Consider the following 18,475-nt stretch of genomic DNA (forward strand, 5'->3'; position numbering starts at 1 on the left):
TCTAATTTTTTCTAAGCGATAGATTTTTTTCTAAAATATTTTAATTCACAACACTTTGTTTAAAGTTTAGACATGAGTATTAATTTATAGTATTTTTTAAAATATACAAAAAAAATAATTCTCCAAAATATTTAAATCACATAATTTAAATAAAGAAAATTAAATAATAGTCCATCTATCACACAAAGTGATCGGGTTCTTTTGGGCGTAGGTATAGAAAAATGATACTCCATATAAGTTAAGTGGATAACAAAGTACTATAGAGAATAATGTAAGAAAGATTAATTACGTTATTTTTTTGCAAAAAATAAAAATTAATCATTTGTAGTAAGATAACCTAACAAGAAAAATCAATCACTTGTAATGTGGGATGGAATAAAGGGAGTAACAAAATTTGTTTGCAAATTCTTTCTTAATCATATTAAATCACCAAAACTTAATATTAGTAAATAAAAATGAAAACAATCATCACCCCAACCAAATGTAATTTGAAAGAAAAAAATCACAAATATCTCAATTCATAATCTCTTAAAATTTGTTAATCAACAAAATAGACAGTCCAATATACTAAAAATAAGATTTATAGTCTAAAGTAACCTAAAATTACAATTCAGAAAATGGGAATATTAGAACAATTCAAAAATTAATTTTATTTTTATTGAAATTGTTCATATGAGGGAAAATCAGATAATCTCAAACTGTATTTAAATTAAGAAAAAAAAAGTAAAGGGAAAAAATAAAAAAAAAATATCGAAAGTTCATGCATTCAGAGGCTAATAACATGTCATTGAATTGCCATCTTTCTCCACCTAGATGGTAATATGTCAAGTGTCCTATACATAGTTTTAATTTGACCGAAAATGTTTTGTTAGAGAAAAATTAGAAAACTCAAAATTCATGTATTTATATTAAAAAATAGAGAAAAAAAATAAAATTAAAAGTTCATGTATTTACACACAAATAACCATTTACTCTATGAGAGGCAATCAAAAGTGATAACTTATTGTGGTTAACATGGCAATTTTTTTTGGATGGAGGTATATTATCCGCTCTTTGTATTATTATACTACTAAAGACAATCAATGCATCCTATAATGTACAGAAATAACATCTCTAGTTAAGGGTGAGCAAAAAAACCGGAAACCGAATATCCGAACCGGAAATTTTGAAATTCGGTTCGGTTATTTCGGTTTTTCGGTTCGGTTCGGTTTTGAAAATACAAAAATTTCGATTTTTCGGTTCGATTCGGGCGAAGAAAAAAACCGAAAAACCGAAAAACCAAATTATATATATATTCTATTAATTTAATATATTATATTATATATAATATATAGTATATTCTTTTAATAAATTCTACTATATTATATGTATTATTAATTTTATATTATATATAAATATTCTATTAGTATATATAAAATAAAATAAATTACACACACACATATATATATACATATTAATATTATATTTATTTTTTCAGGTTTTTCGGTTTTTTCGGTTTTGTTCGGGTTTTTCGGGTTTTTAAGTTCGGTTTTCGGTTTTTCGGTTTCGATTTTTCGGTTTTTCGAGTTCGGTTCGGTTTGGATTTTGAACTAAATTCGGTTTTTCAGTTTTGGTTCGGTTTTGACAAAAAACCGAACCTAAACCCGAATGCACACCCCTATCTCTAGTCCTATATTCCCAAATTTCATAATTAATCATAAATAAAAAACGTTAGAGAACTTCCTCACTTTTCTATCATCCCTTCCAAGTGCTCAAGTTGACATGATTTCTGATTTTTTTAATACTTTTTTCATATGATCTTGAAGATGACATGAAAGTGTTGCCAATTGCAACAAATATAAATTGATGAAATCAGAAATGGATGAAAAAATAGGCATGAGTGGATATAATCTACTGAAAAAGAATCCCTAACAGCAACAAATGCAGCACCAGAACCAGAACCAGAACCAGAACACTATAATACCTATGCATAGCCTTGAAGATTTCACCAGTGGAAGAGCTGCTGCTCACACTCAGCTGTCCGGCGCTGACGTATTCGTCTTTGCCCGAAGTTATGGAGACATTAACGGACAATGCGCCTGAACAAAAAATTCGGAAGTTGCGCAGGACATTCAGATATCATGAAATGCCTGATATAGTAAGGACGCTTAATGGTCTACAAATTTCAGTCAACTTACAGTCATAGTCTGCCCATCCTATTCTTTGGTGAACCAAATCGTAAACGAAAATTTTGTCCTTGAGTACAAGATCTGGAAATAAGACAACGTACAAGTAAGATGAGGCAAACTTCACAAATGGTTCAGAGTATAAACCAAAAATCGGAGCCAGTACAGTTCAAATCTAAGCAAGTGCGCAAAAAACTTCTAGCTATGCTGTTTCTATCGAGTGGTAAGTTTGTCACTTGAGCATCAAAGAACGACTATATCACAAGGCGACTGGAGTATCATTTGCATTAGTCCAATAACTTCGATGCATTGGGAATTTATACATACAATAAAAGTTATGAGACTTGTTCTAATTTATTGTGTCATGTGTCTTGAAATTGGATGGCACAGAGAAGTTGCTGAGGCTTGGAGAATAATAACAGGCTTCAAGGATATTAAATGACGATACAATATTTCGAGTAAGTAATTGTATTATAAATAGCTTATAGACAGGCAACCACCTCCCAGAATTGTTGTGCCTTGATTTGGAACTTTAAGAAAGCCCATGCACCACATTGTAGCACCATCCTGAGACAAACGGTAACAATTAAAAGTTTAGGCTGGGTAAATACTATATGATGATCACTGTTGATGCCATGATAATCATGATCTAAGAGGAGCAGACCAGAAAATTGTTTTTGTATCAACAGCCAGGATGCCGAGGAAATAATCCAGTATAAAAGGATATAAGTGGAAGACTCACAGCAAATCCCATATGTACAAGGTAGTCGATTGGTCTTAAAACCATGGATGCACCTCCTGCAAAATTGAAAGAAACTTGGGGGAAGACCTCTGCTAAGCTGTTTATAGAACAGAAACCAGTAGCACTCTTATTAAGGTGCTCGTGTAGTAGCTTATGGTTAATCTACACTGAAATGGTCTGAAATGCATATTTAAATAATAAAGAATACACAAACCTTGTAGAAAGCAGATAGCATTGATTTCCTTTAGATGTAATTGGTCTCACGGATGGAGAAATGGAACCAGTTATCTGCAAGCATAGAAAAAAGGGTCAGGATTCTGGGTTCACTCTCTATAGTTTTTAGCTTCATGAGACCTCGTTAAGAGAGGCTGGAATTAATCAGTCTCATGTTCTGAATATATAATTAGACCACCTTAATATCAGTAATGTGGTATTTTGTAAGGTCAAAAACCTATGACATTAACTGTTTTCCGTGCAGGTCGTAGCATCAATTGGTTCATGATAGAAAAGAAAGGCACGCATGAAGTGGATCAGGATGCTTACAGCAGCAACAAGAGGATCATAAGCTCCTTGCACAAGGTAAGCCAACGTAGTTCCAGAATCGATTATAGTTCCTCGGTTGCCTGACGTAGTAAACAAACCTTGATCAATAGGTAACACTTGTCCATTGACAGCAATGCTCTGCAGATGTAAATTATAATGAGGCCTGAAAAAAAATTAAAGATACAAATCAAACATCAAATTGGCATATGTCTCCAAAGTCATTCATTCTCAATGCAGTGAAAACAAACAAGAAGCAGCATTGTCTCATTTTTTATGTAAGAGAACAGGGGTTTCCATTCATAACAATGAGAAGTATACCAATTATATTATGCATTTAGGTCGGAGGCACGAATAACAGACACTAACCCAAAAAAAGCTGTTATTTCAATTTAACGTGCACCATTATGCAAAAATTATTTAGATTATATATTGAAATCAGAACATCGCCTAGTAGTGAAGGGAATGATTTGAGTGGGAACTATACCAATAAAATTATGTAATTTGTTGTACTGCAAATGTCTGCTGGGGATAGCCTGTATTCTTAAGGATTTCATTCCAACTAGAAGGAATATCAAAATCGGATGAAAGGAAAAAGCCAAAGAACCAAATCCTTGACAATTATTTACCTGTTAATCTATACTACTATCCACCCATGCCTCGTGCATCAGTTAAAATTATGATTAAAAGAAGTTCTCATTGGCAAGGGTTATCATATTAAATATGAGCATTATTGCATGGATGAAATGTCATTTCTGGATTTACTAAATGCACCTTAAGGGCCATACAGCCACACAATTGTCAAGAAAAAAAAATTAAGAATATTTAAGCAGGCATATTGCAAATAGACGTACTGCGATGGAACAAGGGGTGTATAAACGATTCTTGGATCCATTATCTCACCAAGAACTAGTATACCTCCACCACTACCCTCCCCTTTCAAGCAATGGGAAAATACTTTAGGAGTGATCCTTCTTGATGATAGTTGTGATATTACAGAAAGACCATTCTGGCCAAAGCCAAATATTCCATCAACTGCTCTATCTGAATCAGTCAGGTCTCCAAACAGTGAAGTGCTACACCTGTTTCCACAAAAAAAATTGAAATTCTATAGGGTTAAGCTAGAGGAAACTAAATGATATCAGAAGCTAAATGCATGTTGCACAAATATATTTCTTCCTTTTAACCCAAAAAATCATAACAGAAAATTATTCTGATACATAGAGCTGTTCTTGCAAGGGCAGCAGTTTCAAACTGCTCCTACTTAAATCATATTAGCTGTGTCGAGGCACAATATGAATAGAACAACACAAAGCATCTGATCATGATAATACCAGGATAAAAATATAAACAATAGGACCCATATAACGGCTTACCCGAAAACAATAGGGGCAGAAGAATTGACTATCAAAGAGGCATCCATAACTGTATCAAAATAAAGCATATCAGACACATATAGACCAGAAGTGCCACTTCCATCGCCATATTTGAATGAGTATGCACACTGATTGCTCCCACTATTGCATTCTGCGGATGCAGTTTGAACAATGGAAGCACATATACTATCCGAGCAGGACATTGGTGAAAAGGTTGAGGACGACGCGCCATTGAAGAAGTTGAGAGGAATCTGAAAGCATAATACACAGAAAGTCAATTTAAAACTCAAATAAATTGCACAACACTAATGAATGAGCAAGTAACAAGATAAAGAGTAGGAGTCGCATACTCCCAATCCACTATTCTGGGGACAATCGTTACAGGAACTGCAAGTAACCCACAAGATGTCACTTCCAGTATCAATCTGCACATTGAACTCTTGAGGTGGAGATCCCAACCTAACTTTCGTATAATAAAGTCTGCAAAATTAAGCAGTAGCGCAGTACGGTTAACCATGATAAAATACTGTTAACAACAACTGCTTCATCAACTAGTTATACAAAGTAAATCATAAAAGGCGAACTCAATACAATGTGAAAACGTAAAGTATCTGAATTACACGTTCACACCCGAATCATTCACCAAACAAAATCCAAACGGTCAACGTTTCAATTCTAAATAATCAGGTCTCAAAATTCCAAATCAAACCGTTGATTAGATGAAGCTGTAGAAAAGCGTAGTAAATTCAAGCAGCTGATTTCCAAAACAATAAATAAATTTGCTGAACTCACTCACCAATCATTATCTAGAGCACCAAACAGAAATAATTAAACAATAAACGCAACCGAAATTCTACTAACGAACTCATCACAATATAACAACACAGTGTTCACAGAGATGCTACTAAGTAATTACCCGACGGCGTAGGGATCGGAGGTACCGTCGACCGTGAAATCGACGATGCCGCCGGAGTAGCTCTGCAGCATGCGTCCGCGCCTTGCACGGTCCCGAGCTTTACTCACCTCTAGGTCCTCCTTCACCGGAAAAGCTCTCTCCAGCGGCAGAACTCTCTGAAATCCTACGGCGTCAGTCGACGCTGAGGCGGCGGCGGCCGCCAACGCAACCACCGCCGCCACCACATAGAAAACCAGTCCAGCCATCTCCGGCGCTACAAAACAGCTCTGAGCTGTCGATTCTACGCCTACACTGTTCGAGCTTAACAACTGTGCTGCTCGATTAATTATTTTCTATATAATTGAATATGAATCGAGTGCGCAATCAAATTTTAGGCAGTTTCTCATCAAACGGCAGTCTATTATCGAGAAAACGAGATCAGTGGTAGAACTGTACAAGTAGATGAAGATGATATAATCATATGTAGCAACATTCAACACAGTTGTTGAATTCAGAGGTGTGTGTGTTAGTGTGTGTGAGAGAGGAGAGAGAGAGAGAGAGAGAGAGAGAGAGAGATTATGAAATGGTTCATATGATTATGAATTTGTGAGTAAAGTCGGATATGTTCCAAATGCGTAAATACGAGTGGCTTAATCTTAAAGGGTAAAATGGGTAAATTATTAATATGGTGTATGAGTGTATCTATTGTATATCTAAATTAGGGGTGCAACCACCAAATGAGAATAAAATAAAGTGGACTGATGTCTGCTCTTTTATAAATGTGTCGAGTATGTTAATTAATTTAATAAAGAGCCTTTTAATGAAGGAAACATCTCATCATTCTAGTCAAATCCAAATTAAAAAATGAAAAAGTAGTACATTTATCGGTGTGAAAGGATTAAATACTACTCTTATAGTGTATTAAAAATAATGATATTTGGTTAAAGTTATGGTTTAATACAACTTCAAAAATTAATCAAAAAATTTATTTTTAGATTTTAGCTCAATTTTTACTATAAAAAAAGTTTGGTCACTTACTTATGATATTACTTATTATTGATATTTCTGAACTAAACGATAATTTTTTTTTACATAATATTGATGTGAGATTAATAAGAATAAATCTAAATTTTACTACTATGTTTTTTATCTGATTTTTAAAATTATGGACTTACCAGATTTCGACCAAATTTTAGTAGTACTATTTTTTTTCGATAATTCAACATTTATAAAAATAGTTGATATTACTAATATACTTCGTATTACATATATAGCCAACTTTTAACCTATTTCATTTTTCAGGAGTATATTGCAATGTCGGTAAATCACATCCAAAATTTCCACATGAAATAGTAGCCTCAATACGACAAATTTTGATGAATAGAAAGATAATGTTGCATCATTAGAGAGAGGGAGAGGCCTTTGACCGTTGCACTATTTTCAGGAATTAAGGAGACTTTAAACAACATAATCATGATAGACCAACATAATTCAGGGTTAATGTCGGATTTAAACAATATTTAGATGTTGCAAAATCTTAATTAAATAAGTAAGCAAAGTAGTGGTCTAACTAATGTTCCTGTGAACGTAAAATCTGTGGAAGAATGTGTGTAGGCATTAAAAATTAATGTCAATTTGCATTGATTTTTAACCTTTGTTTAATCATGTGGAGTATAGTAATTCATTATACGTGTGATTGTAACAATTATGTGTATAAGTGGTGTGTTGTAAAATCCATATGTTCCGGCCATGATGCCATTCAAGATTCACAATGCAAATTTTTTATTTAAATTTGTTATATTTCAAATTTTTCGTTTTTTTTTGTAACTCTCAACTTTTTAAATTTTTTACAAAGTTGTGTTATACAACGCAAGTGAATTATAGTTCAAACAATGAGTATATAGCGAAATACACATAATATCCGTTCACAATTAATAGACTTATTTTTTCATTTTTTATATTTATAAAACCTTTTTATTTTTTGTAGTATCTCTCTATTGAGGTGAGACACATTATCTAATAATATTCACAATTGATCTCTATGGAGTATATATTAAAACTTATGATGTCCATTATCAAGACTATTTGCAGTAGATAATCATAATAGTACTAGTAAAAAAAAAGCATATCAATAAGGTAAGTGAATACTATTATAGGAGTAGATGTATTAGGTGAGTGAACATTCGATGTGTCAGCATATATCAAGAAAAATCAAATGTGATCCAAAAGATATCATAGTTCCCAAAGCTTGCCATATTTATTTTTTGTAGTGGCATGAAGTATGAAATTTTACCTATATTGCAAAATTTATTTTCTGTCACATATTTTGTTTTGTTTTGTTTTCTCGAGTTAGGATGGTTTGGCCTTGGAAAAGTATTTTAAAAACTTTATAATATAGCTGTGCAGTTAGTACAAAGTATAGTTACGTTCACACATTTGATTTGCTATATCCCTGTATGTATATGCTACAATAATTGAGTGAATAAAAGATAAATCTCTTTCCTGACATAATGTGGATAGTTGTCATTTACCAAAGAAATACTCCATGTATCAGATAAATCATAGGAAGAGATTTTTGGATATGTAGGTTTGGTGACATTCTTCTCAATTTATCCTTATTAAAAATATATATATAGTGTATCAATATAATAGAAGTAACTAACAAGATTATAAATGTTAGTATTTTCTTAATATATATGCTATTAACAAGCAACCATTAGCTTTTAATTGAGAACTTTATTCCCATGATCCCAACTTTTGTCAAATGTTGGGTCCAGGAAATAATTGAAGCATGTAGTGAAGTTGAAATAAATGGATTGTAAAAGGTGGTCTTGGTCTTGGATTTATTTCCCCACAATTCGCACAAAAATATGAAAGAAAGTCCTTCTAGATATGAAATTAACTTTATTAATTTACCTAATTGACGAAATCTCACTTTTGATAGCTGGCTAGCATCACTCCTTAATAAGAAGGACCTTAATAATTTGGTGTTAAATTTGGAACAAGAAAATATTAGAATTTAGACCACGTATTTTATTCTCTATTCAGGAATAAAATAAATAATGCAATTCATAAAAATGTCATTCATAATATTAACTACTACTAAAATTTAGTCATCAAAAATTTCGACTGCAAATTTCCTGTCCAAACTAGTCTTGATTTTTCGAGGTTGTTTGTTATATAAATTTAAATTTAATTATACACAATTGCAACCTCCAATATATTTGATCTAATCAATTTCAATCAATAAGAGCATTAGCAATTGCATGACGGGGTGCCCCCCTCAGTTGCGGGGCTGTGGGGGCACAGGGCCGAGGCACTTGCATCGGAGGTTGGGAGGGGCGCAGCGACAGGGCATGGGTGGAATCGCAGGATCTGGCAAGCCGCGACGGGTGTGGGGTGGAGGAGGGATGATCTGCCATGGAATAAGAAGAAGTCGGAAAGAAGTAGTCAAAACTCTCAACCTAGAATGTTTTTTCTTCGTCTCATAAAGATTAATAATAGTAGTACTAGTTATTTACTCCATCATTTCTTTATAACCTAGCATGACCCGAACTCTCAACCTATAAAATTTATCAATTAATAGTAAAATGTTTCCTTTTTTTTTGCCACTAAGTTGTACTATTCCACCCACATTTCAGAATAACCGGTTCTAGTTATGTGGAATCGAAACTGGTACATTCATTTCATTTATTCTTCAAATTGGAACCACTTATCCATGGTTCAAAAATATTAGAATCAAAATCAAACCTTTTAATTTACGGTTCAATTTATACAAAACTATGGTCAACAGTTCTAATAGTCATTAAAGAATCTAATTTCAAGTCGATTCCGATTTAATCATACATCACTAACACTAAACCAATAGTGACACCATAATCCATGAGATTGATACGTGTCGAGTAATCGGCCACGTACGCATAAAAATCTATTGGACTAAAATAGAAGAAAGCATACAAATCGGGCCCATTTTATAAGCCCAACTTCCCAAGTCTTTGGAGTGCGTGGGCCTTCATCCATGGCGCTTCGCTTCGCGGCAGGAAAACTTCATCGGCGCCGGCGTTTTTAACCAGATCAGCGGCAGCTAGCAGAAGACAGGCGTCTTCTTCATATTCACCTCAATTTTCTCCCAAATCCAGTAAGAAAGTCTCGGACGATCGTCTCCCTTCCGTGATTGACGCCGTCAACGATCGCAAACTCCCGCCGGAGCTCCGCGGACAGCGCAACAACGTCAGGTACACATTCTATTCCTTTCGAATAATTCTGATTTCTCGGAAAATATTCTGCCGATCGCTTGATTTCTGAGCTCTCTTAATTTCTAGAGATTTACCGTTGGATAATTTCTCTAAATTTCTAGAGATTTTCCGATTGGTGATTTGGAATCCAAATTTTGGATCAATTTTATTCGATTTATGTGTGTTTACGTAATATGTCGTCAATTGTAGAAATTATTTAATTGAGTTAGTTGGAAATTGTGGCCGGTTTTCATGTTATTTCAGTTAATCTGTGACTGAAAATTGTAGCACTTTGAGTCACTGAGTGATAATGGAGAATTGTGGTTTACCTTGAATCTTCATTCTTCATTGTACCAACCTCATACCACATCTATAACGTTACAGTAGACAGCATAATGCAGGTGAAGCAGTAAGGAGATAGAACATGAGATGAAATACTAAGATGTTTGCAAACAAAGTTTCTTAAATATTCGTTCTCCTTGTTTAGATCCATTGTTTAGTTATTGTTAACTGTAATCACCTTATCCAGCTTGCAATTCCACGCATATTCACCATATCTGATCCTAATCCACCATAACTTAGTAGGACTAGAAAGTCTAGTTCTAATCATTAGACAATATAATAGAGAGTTACAATATGGGATAAGCCAAAATGAGGGTAGAGGTGAGATGGATATTCGCGAGATATACAATAATACAATGTAATTTTAGCATTGTGGAGACGGGCTAAGATACATTGTCACGGCCGATCTTTTAAGAAAAAAGAAACCGAACAAGAGATAAGAATAGACATGGTTTCTAGTTACAAGTAAACATGGCAACCCGAATGGCCCATAGTATATAATAATAACCATCTTAGCAGAGTATATCTTTTCACTTATTTCACTAATTGTACTGGAATTTCTACATAATTTGCACCCTTTTTAGGCTCTTGAATTAGTAACTAAACTGTAGTGCAATCTAAATGACCTATATTTTCCAGATCAGAGACTGATATAATAAATGTGGTGTAGCAACGAGTGTGGCATGCCATGGAAGAGGGTCAATTCGAAAACTTGCCAGGGAAGGGAAAGCCTCTGGACCTCGATACTAACCCCCATGCCGACCCCGCTGAAGACACCGTATACAGGATTCTTAACAAAAATGGATGCGCTCCAGAATGGGTTGAACTTAACAAAGAGATAAGAAATAGCATTGCTGGCTGGCGCATAGCGCTCGGGAGAGCGTGGACGTGTAAGGACGGACTCGATGATTCCAAATGGCTTGAGGCTTCAGAAGCATTGAAGCTTCAACTCCGTGATCTAAACAACAAGGTATTTTCCTTCTACACTGAAACTCCAGTTGTTCACAAAATGCATTTTTCAATCTGATCTAATATGCATATGCATCTTGTAGGTGTTCCGTTACAACCTTATTGTTCCATTTGGCCGCCAAATGTTTGGATTCTAGTGGGAGAGAGAAATAGATCGACTGAAGGAAGAAACTCAGATCGAGAATTGATTTGGTATTCCTCCTCTTCAATTTTGGTTTGTTTATGCATAATTTATGAGATCTCATAGTTTCATAATTTCCTAAGAAAAGGGATGTTATTTTCTTTGATGATTTAGGTAAATAAGATACACGATAGATTATTCGAACAATTAGATGATTGAATACATTTAAACGCTAAAACGATGGACATAACTATGAATAGAGTGGGACATTTCTTAACCGAAGTAGAAAACGTTTGGTACTTTTTAACAATTACGATATCGTGAGACATTTTTTAATAATACACTAATACGATGATACATCATCAATAATTTATTTGATTATCATTAATTACTTTATACACTGCATCTGCAATTAATCCTTAATCCTCATACATCTTTATTCAAATTGAGCTTTAAATAGAGTGCAAGGAGCCTTCATTACACGTAACAATATTACATAGATTTATGCCACTGAATATTCTTTCGAAAGATATAAAGATATAGCATCAGGGTGGTGTGACTTTTCTTCTATATAATGGTTTTAGATAGAACACTTGCTTTTACTTATACGTTTTTTTGTTATTGTTTCTATTTTGAACTGCTTATGTATTGCCCGACAATTTTGACTTTGGGTATTTCTTGTGTAAATCTTAACCGGTGTGTTTACTTTCTTATATGCTGTTAAAAACCAAATATGCACCAAAAAATAGTAAATTTACTCCTTTTCATTATTAATCATATCTCAAAATTTTCATTTTAAAACATCATTTTGTTAGTAGTATAAAATTATGAAATAGGAGACATATTTGACATAGAGGAAGCATGCTCATGCCAAAAAGCAAAGTTGTGGAGCAATGAATAATATTGAGATCTATAATTGGAGATATGCTATTGGCATATCCCTTGAAGATACTACAAAATGCCACCCTATATTTTCACTCTATATTTTTTGTTCCCTATTTGTTTGCCTTTAACCGAAAGTGATCACAAACTCCAAGTTAAGTCACCTCATTCTTTATTGCCCTCATGACTACCAACATATGCTCTCTATATAAATTCCAAACCATTCTTCTTCCTCACTCCCTCTTACTCTTTCCACCATAACTCAAGAGCCAGCTTCCGTTGGCCGCCTCGGCGGCAGCGTCGGGGCGGCGGAGGTAGTTGCTTGCACCCACCTGCATGGATGGATGGATCCAAAATATGGTGTGCTTCTTGCTATATATATGTAGGGCAACTTCTATCCTTTGGCATTCTGTATTTGCTAGCCTTACCCTAAGATGGTAGGCTTCAATATCTTGGTTTAATGTTTGAATAAATGTATTGTTCGACCTTTGTGTTACCTGAAATAAAGATTTTTTTTTTCTTCGGATGTGGGTTTGTATTTTGATTATGTATTTGTTATGGTTTTAGTATTTGTTTTTTCGAAGCTGCGGATTGAAAAAATTGATGCTATTAAGCGAATAATTGAGAAAATTCATGCTATGTTTATAAAAAAAATTAAATAAAATTTAAATATTTCCTCGGGGCCAATATTCATGGCCCATTTATTTCATGGCCCAAAAGGAAAATATGGCATGATTATTGAGACAAAGAGTATTAATTTTAATTTAGTTAAGTAGTAGTACCAATTAGTACTCAATAATTCATTAATGGTTTGGTCATAATTTTAAATGGTATTATATGCTAAATTACAATTTTGGCATCTCTAGTGAATTTAAAAAGTGGACAGAAAAGTTATGAGTTTTGATGTTACACTCAATTTTTACGGAGTCAGGTTTCCCCTAAATCAAATCTTAGTACTATACGATATTGTCAGAATATGTACGAGGAGTTCTCTAAGAGTATCCACGATAAGACGAACTAACCATTAGTCTAGCACTAGGACTAACTAAAATCACCTCATGTTACGTCACTAGGACTAACCACAGCCTGTCACATCATCAGGACTAACCACAACACAATAATAGGCTAACACTAGGACTAGCTGACACCCTAGCCAATAAAACATATTGACAAATACGATTAATTCATTTTAATTGTTAGTGTTTATCAAATATTAAAAAAATGAAGTGTAATGAGTTGTAAATATTGAGTATAAATAAAAAAATTAAAAAATAAATAAAAATAAAATTAAAAAATCGGCTAGCTGTCCTCTGTTCGCGCAATAGCGGACTAAAGCACGGACTAACGGTTAGGGCGTGGATGAGCGTTCGTCCTACTTCGAGACGTCCGTCGCGTTAGTCCACTATTGTGGGTGGACATCCCCACGCCCTAACCGTTAGTCCGTGCTTTAGTCAGTTATTGTGGATGCTCTAAAAGAACTACTTGTTGTGTTGTTTTGAGAAGCTCCAAACGACATCGTATCCGTTTTCTCATAACAAAAAGATATTGAAGAAAATTATGCAAGCTCGGACATGAAAAGGGCGAAAAAGAAAAAACAATACAAAAGCAATATAGAAGCAGAACTAAATTTCTTCTTGAAACATTATTTGCTTTTTCAATTAAGATGGGATGCAACTTTGAATCAAAGAATGATTAATAATATCACGATCTATTGTCTCCTGCTTAGACTGATAGATCCAAGAAAAATTACTATATCCTCGATTCAAAAGAGAGCAATGAGTTTGGATATAATGTTGATTCAAAAGAATTTGACTCTCTCCGAATTGATGAAGAAAGGAGTATTTTTCAAATTTTTTGAAAATAGTTTGCTAGGGTGTTTGATTCTCTCCCAAAATCACACTTCAATTCCTCACTTTCTCTAGATATAATAACTTAATCCAATGTCCTAGAGAAAGGAAGAAGGTAGTCTTTTGAGAGAGCGGTTGCACAAAGAAGAAGACGAGTAGATGATGGATGGGCATAAGAAGATTGAGAACTTGAGCTATCACCAAAGTCGACTTAGAGCATCCACAATGGAGGATGTCCCGCCGGACGTCGGATCGGCGTGCCGGACATCCGCCATTAGGCGAGGGAGGGGCGGACGCGGACGTCGGCTGCGGACACCGCACATCCGCGGCTTTCCGGGACGTTCATCGTGACGTCCGCCATTGCGGTGCCATGACGGACGTCCCGGCGGATGTCCCAATTTTTTTTGTGGATGTCCGCCGGGATGTCCTTGGGGATGTCCGTCATTGTACAGTGAGATGTCCTTATGACGTGGCAGTGCAGTGGGAGGTCCTTATGGCGTGGCAGGAGGTGTTTTTGGGAAGTCCGCCGGGACATCCGCACCATTGCGGATGCTCTTATTGTCGCAACGTGTGGGTTATAACTTCAAAGTTCACGATTTTCCATCTACTTTTTAGTTTTATATCAAATTTTGATCAAAGTTCTTAATTTTAGCAGCTAATACCTCTAATTTTAATTATAGTTTTTTAAATCTTAAATAAAATTTATTAATTATAGTTAATGTTTAATTGGAATGGATGCAATATGTATAAATCACTGATCGACGAGTCTTGATTTTTTATGTAAAATGGAAAACATTCACAATCATGGACTTTATTTGAGTTAATTTATCTTCTAAACAATAATAGTAGTTGGATGAGAACGAGTAACTCGTACTACTTCTCAATCAAATAAATTAATAGTATACATATTTATATTTCAATCCATATATCACTAAATTCAAACCTTAATCCGCTTCGAGATGGAATTAACACACGTGAGAATTCCCAGTTTTAAATTCAACCATTTCTATAGAACACTAATTATAATAAATATTTTATTAATAAAATTTTATGTGTATATCATACTTAAAAGTTTAATTTAAATATGCTATGCCCTTTCAAGCAACATGAATTTTCTTCAATTTTTTTTAATAAAATATAACTTTCAACAAATTAAATTCGCGTCTATGGCCACACTTTGAATCCAAGCTTATTTTAAAAAAGAATCAGTTCACAAATATAGTATAACCCATTCCATACACGTCAATAACTCCAATAAAAGTGCTTGTAATACGGATGTATGTGTCGTTGCCGTCCCCCTCGGCCGACCCCACAACTAGCTCGAGAGTCGAAAAACTCCATTACATTCAGTCATTCAAACTACTGCAACGGATGCAGTAGCTCCGCCCTTAAAGACCGACCCCACACAAGAGTCAAAAACTCCATTGTATAATTTGGTCTTTCGAGCCTCTGAAAACTTACAATACGGTAGCTTTGATCGTTCCCACAGCTAGACGAGAGCCCAAAAATTCCATTACATTCGGTCTTCCAAAATACATTAGACCCTAATTATTTAATACAACACCGACCATAATTACCTTTTATACACTTAGCTTAGCGTATGATTTATTCAATAGACCAAAATCCCCATATCTTCTCCTTTCCCACTATTGAATTTTCTCTCACCAAATACCCATGCTTTTCTTACATCCTACGACAAATCATAACCCCACCCCACCCCCATCCCCACCATAAAACAACATCATCCCACATGCCAAATATTGCCTAAACAAGACCACCACAACATTAATTGTCCTAACCTAAACCATGAACACAAAAACCACCACCTTCTTTTGGATCACAGCCATAGCCATTTTGCTTCTCTCTCTCATAGTTTCCTTCCATTCCTCTCACTACTCTTCGACTTCAACCACCATTAGAGCCAGCATTTGTCGTATGGTTGGAGCGGAGCTTTCGTGTAACGTAGGCCGAAAACTAGGGTTAGAAGACATATTTTGTAATGTAGAAGATGTTATCTATAAGAAACACCAGAGTCATCACAACCACCACCACCACCATCACCATCATCATCATCGGAGGCAAAAGAGTTCATGTAACGAAACCCTAAAATGGAGTCCGAATCTCAAATCATCGAAGAAGATCAGTGTCGATGACGGTTGGCACAAAGGGATGCGCCAATTTTAGCAGCATCCAAAAAGCTATAGACGCGGCCCCGGATTTTAGCAGCTCGTGGACGCTCATCATGGTCGATACCGGCACATATAGGTAGGTTCGCCCCCGCCCCCGCCCCCGCCCCCGCCCTTTATTTTTACTTTTTTTTATATATTTCATTTCATCAGTACATGTCACGTCGGTAATAAAACATGTTAATATGGGTGCAGGGAAAAAGTGATGGTGAACTCCAACAAAACGAATATTATAATTCAGGGTAAAGGCTATCGCAACACGGCCATAGCATGGAACGACACGGCTAATTCGACCGGAGGAACCAACTACAGTTCTACTTTTGCCGTGTCGGCTTCCAATTTCATAGCATATAATATTAGTTTTGTGGTAATTTCTCCTCCCCAAGCTCGTATTTCTTATATCAGTTTAATAATTATTTTTATTTAACTATAAAAATCGGTGAAGAACACAGCTCCGGCACCGGATCCCGGGGAAAGCGGAGGGCAGGCGGTGGCGATTAGCGTTTCAGGCGATCAATCTGCATTTTATGGATGTGGATTTTATGGATTTCAAGACACATTGAATGATGCTAGAGGCAGACATTATTATAAAGAATGTTTCATCCAGGGATCTATTGATTTCATTTTTGGGAATGCTAGATCACTTTTTGAGGTATTTGTTTATCATATTTATTAGTTACATACCTCAACAAAATATCCTTTGTTCATTTGGAATTGTTGAAAAAAAGTGTAGAGGATTTTTCCGTTTAGTGGTGTTACATTTCTTGTTCAATTCATTATATCAATACACCAGCGGAGGCAGAAAAAAAAATCGATTGAAATAATGTTCTTAATTTTATTATATTTTTTGATGGTTAGATAATTGATAGGAGCTTTTGCACTATAAACTTAAAGATACTATAAAAGAGAGTAAAAATCAACTTGGTCGTAAAATTCAACTTGGTCGTGGCTCGAGCCCCTTGAGCACTTCATTTGAGCCCTATTATTTATTTTTTTCTTTTTGTATCTATTAAAATCCTGTGTAAATTATTTAAAATATTTGTAGCTTCTCTAGAAATTATAAAAATAGTTAAGTTTCTACCAATATCTTTTTCTGCATTTGGCACCAAACCTTTACTCTATAATAATTAGCATACATCTTATAATAGAGAGAAAACATAAAAAAAATGCAGGAGTGCACGATAAATTCGACAGCAAAAGTGGAGGAAAGCGGTATTGTGAGCGGGTGCATCGCGGCTCAGGCGAGGGATTCAGCGGACGAGAAAACGGGGTTCTCATTCGTGAAATGCAGCATTAGGGGGAGCGGGAAAGTGTGGCTGGGACGAGCTTGGGGCCATTATGCAACCACCATTTTCGCCAAATGTTACATGTCCGATGTTGTTTCCCCTGATGGTTGGAATAACTGGAGAGATCCTTCTAGAGATCAGTATGTTCTCAATATATCATGCATCTTTTGTTACTATAATTAAATTTAATTTGAGATATTGAAAATGATTCTCAATTTTTTTTATTATAATTTCTTAATATTTATATGAAAATAAATAGAAATAGCAAAACAAGATGAATGAGTTAGTCATGGGGGTAAAAAAACCTCGAGCTCACTATGGGATCTTTCATCCTTGGATTGTCTGCAGTACCTGTGACCAAATTTCTCTGGTCAGGTGACACCTCTAATCGTGTTTTATTTTATTTCAGAACGGTGTCGTATGGGGAGTATGAATGCTACGGTCCCGGATCCGACGCAACAAATAGAGTGGCATATGGGAAACAGTTGAAGCAATCTGAGGCAGCTCCATATATGACCACTTCATATATTAATGGAGAAGATTGGCTTCTTGTTATTCCTTCTGAAGATCAAACTCCATACATTCAATTTCACTCATCAAATTAATTAAATACATACTGATTTTATCTGTATTGGTATTTGATAAGGGCACATGAAATGAATACCACATATATAGTCATACAATGTAGGCATATAGTATTTCCAAATTCTGCATATGGAACAAGAAAAATGAAATACAACACAAATGACAAAGTTACCATTTTGATGTATCAAGTCTCCATTTCCCCTTCTTTTTTGCTTAAAAGGTTGATTACTTACTTACATTTTTAATTAGTTGGATTGTTAAGCTTATAATTAATTGATGGGCTTTTTCAATGTCTATTGCAACT

The 18,475-nt window shown here is 34.9% G+C and overlaps 2 protein-coding genes and 1 pseudogene across 4 annotated transcripts; 2 read left to right on the forward strand and 1 right to left on the reverse strand.

The window, feature by feature from the left end:
• Positions 1–1,710: 1,710 nt before the first annotated feature.
• LOC121787702 (aspartic proteinase 36-like) lies at positions 1,711–6,331 on the reverse strand. 3 transcript variants are annotated; one of them, XM_042186519.1, is made up of 10 exons: positions 5,740–6,330; positions 5,174–5,303; positions 4,824–5,074; positions 4,302–4,529; positions 3,451–3,613; positions 3,122–3,195; positions 2,908–3,004; positions 2,666–2,732; positions 2,178–2,249; positions 1,711–2,078 (listed from the first exon to the last, which is right to left on the reverse strand). In XM_042186519.1, the coding sequence occupies exons 1-10, from the start codon at positions 5,982–5,984 to the stop codon at positions 1,891–1,893; spliced, it is 1,515 nt and encodes a 504-aa protein (XP_042042453.1). In that variant the 5' UTR covers positions 5,985–6,330; the 3' UTR covers positions 1,711–1,890. The 3 variants fall into 3 exon arrangements, 1 of the variants encoding a protein (XP_042042453.1); XR_006047523.1 differs by having other exon boundaries at positions 2,009–2,078; positions 2,830–2,963; positions 5,740–6,331; XR_006047524.1 differs by lacking the exon at positions 1,711–2,078 and having other exon boundaries at positions 2,830–3,004.
• A 2,653-nt stretch (positions 6,332–8,984) lies between these two features.
• On the forward strand, positions 8,985–12,793 carry LOC121786953 (annotated as a pseudogene).
• A 3,347-nt stretch (positions 12,794–16,140) lies between these two features.
• On the forward strand, positions 16,141–18,258 carry LOC121786389 (probable pectinesterase 15). Its single transcript, XM_042185018.1, has 5 exons — positions 16,141–16,379; positions 16,496–16,667; positions 16,746–16,952; positions 17,473–17,726; positions 17,996–18,258. The coding sequence occupies exons 1-5, from the start codon at positions 16,264–16,266 to the stop codon at positions 18,189–18,191; spliced, it is 945 nt and encodes a 314-aa protein (XP_042040952.1). The 5' UTR covers positions 16,141–16,263; the 3' UTR covers positions 18,192–18,258.
• Positions 18,259–18,475: the final 217 nt, after the last annotated feature.

The sequence above is a fragment of the Salvia splendens genome, chromosome 22, assembly GCF_004379255.2.
Source record: "Salvia splendens isolate huo1 chromosome 22, SspV2, whole genome shotgun sequence".
Lineage (NCBI taxonomy): Eukaryota > Viridiplantae > Streptophyta > Magnoliopsida > Lamiales > Lamiaceae > Salvia > Salvia splendens.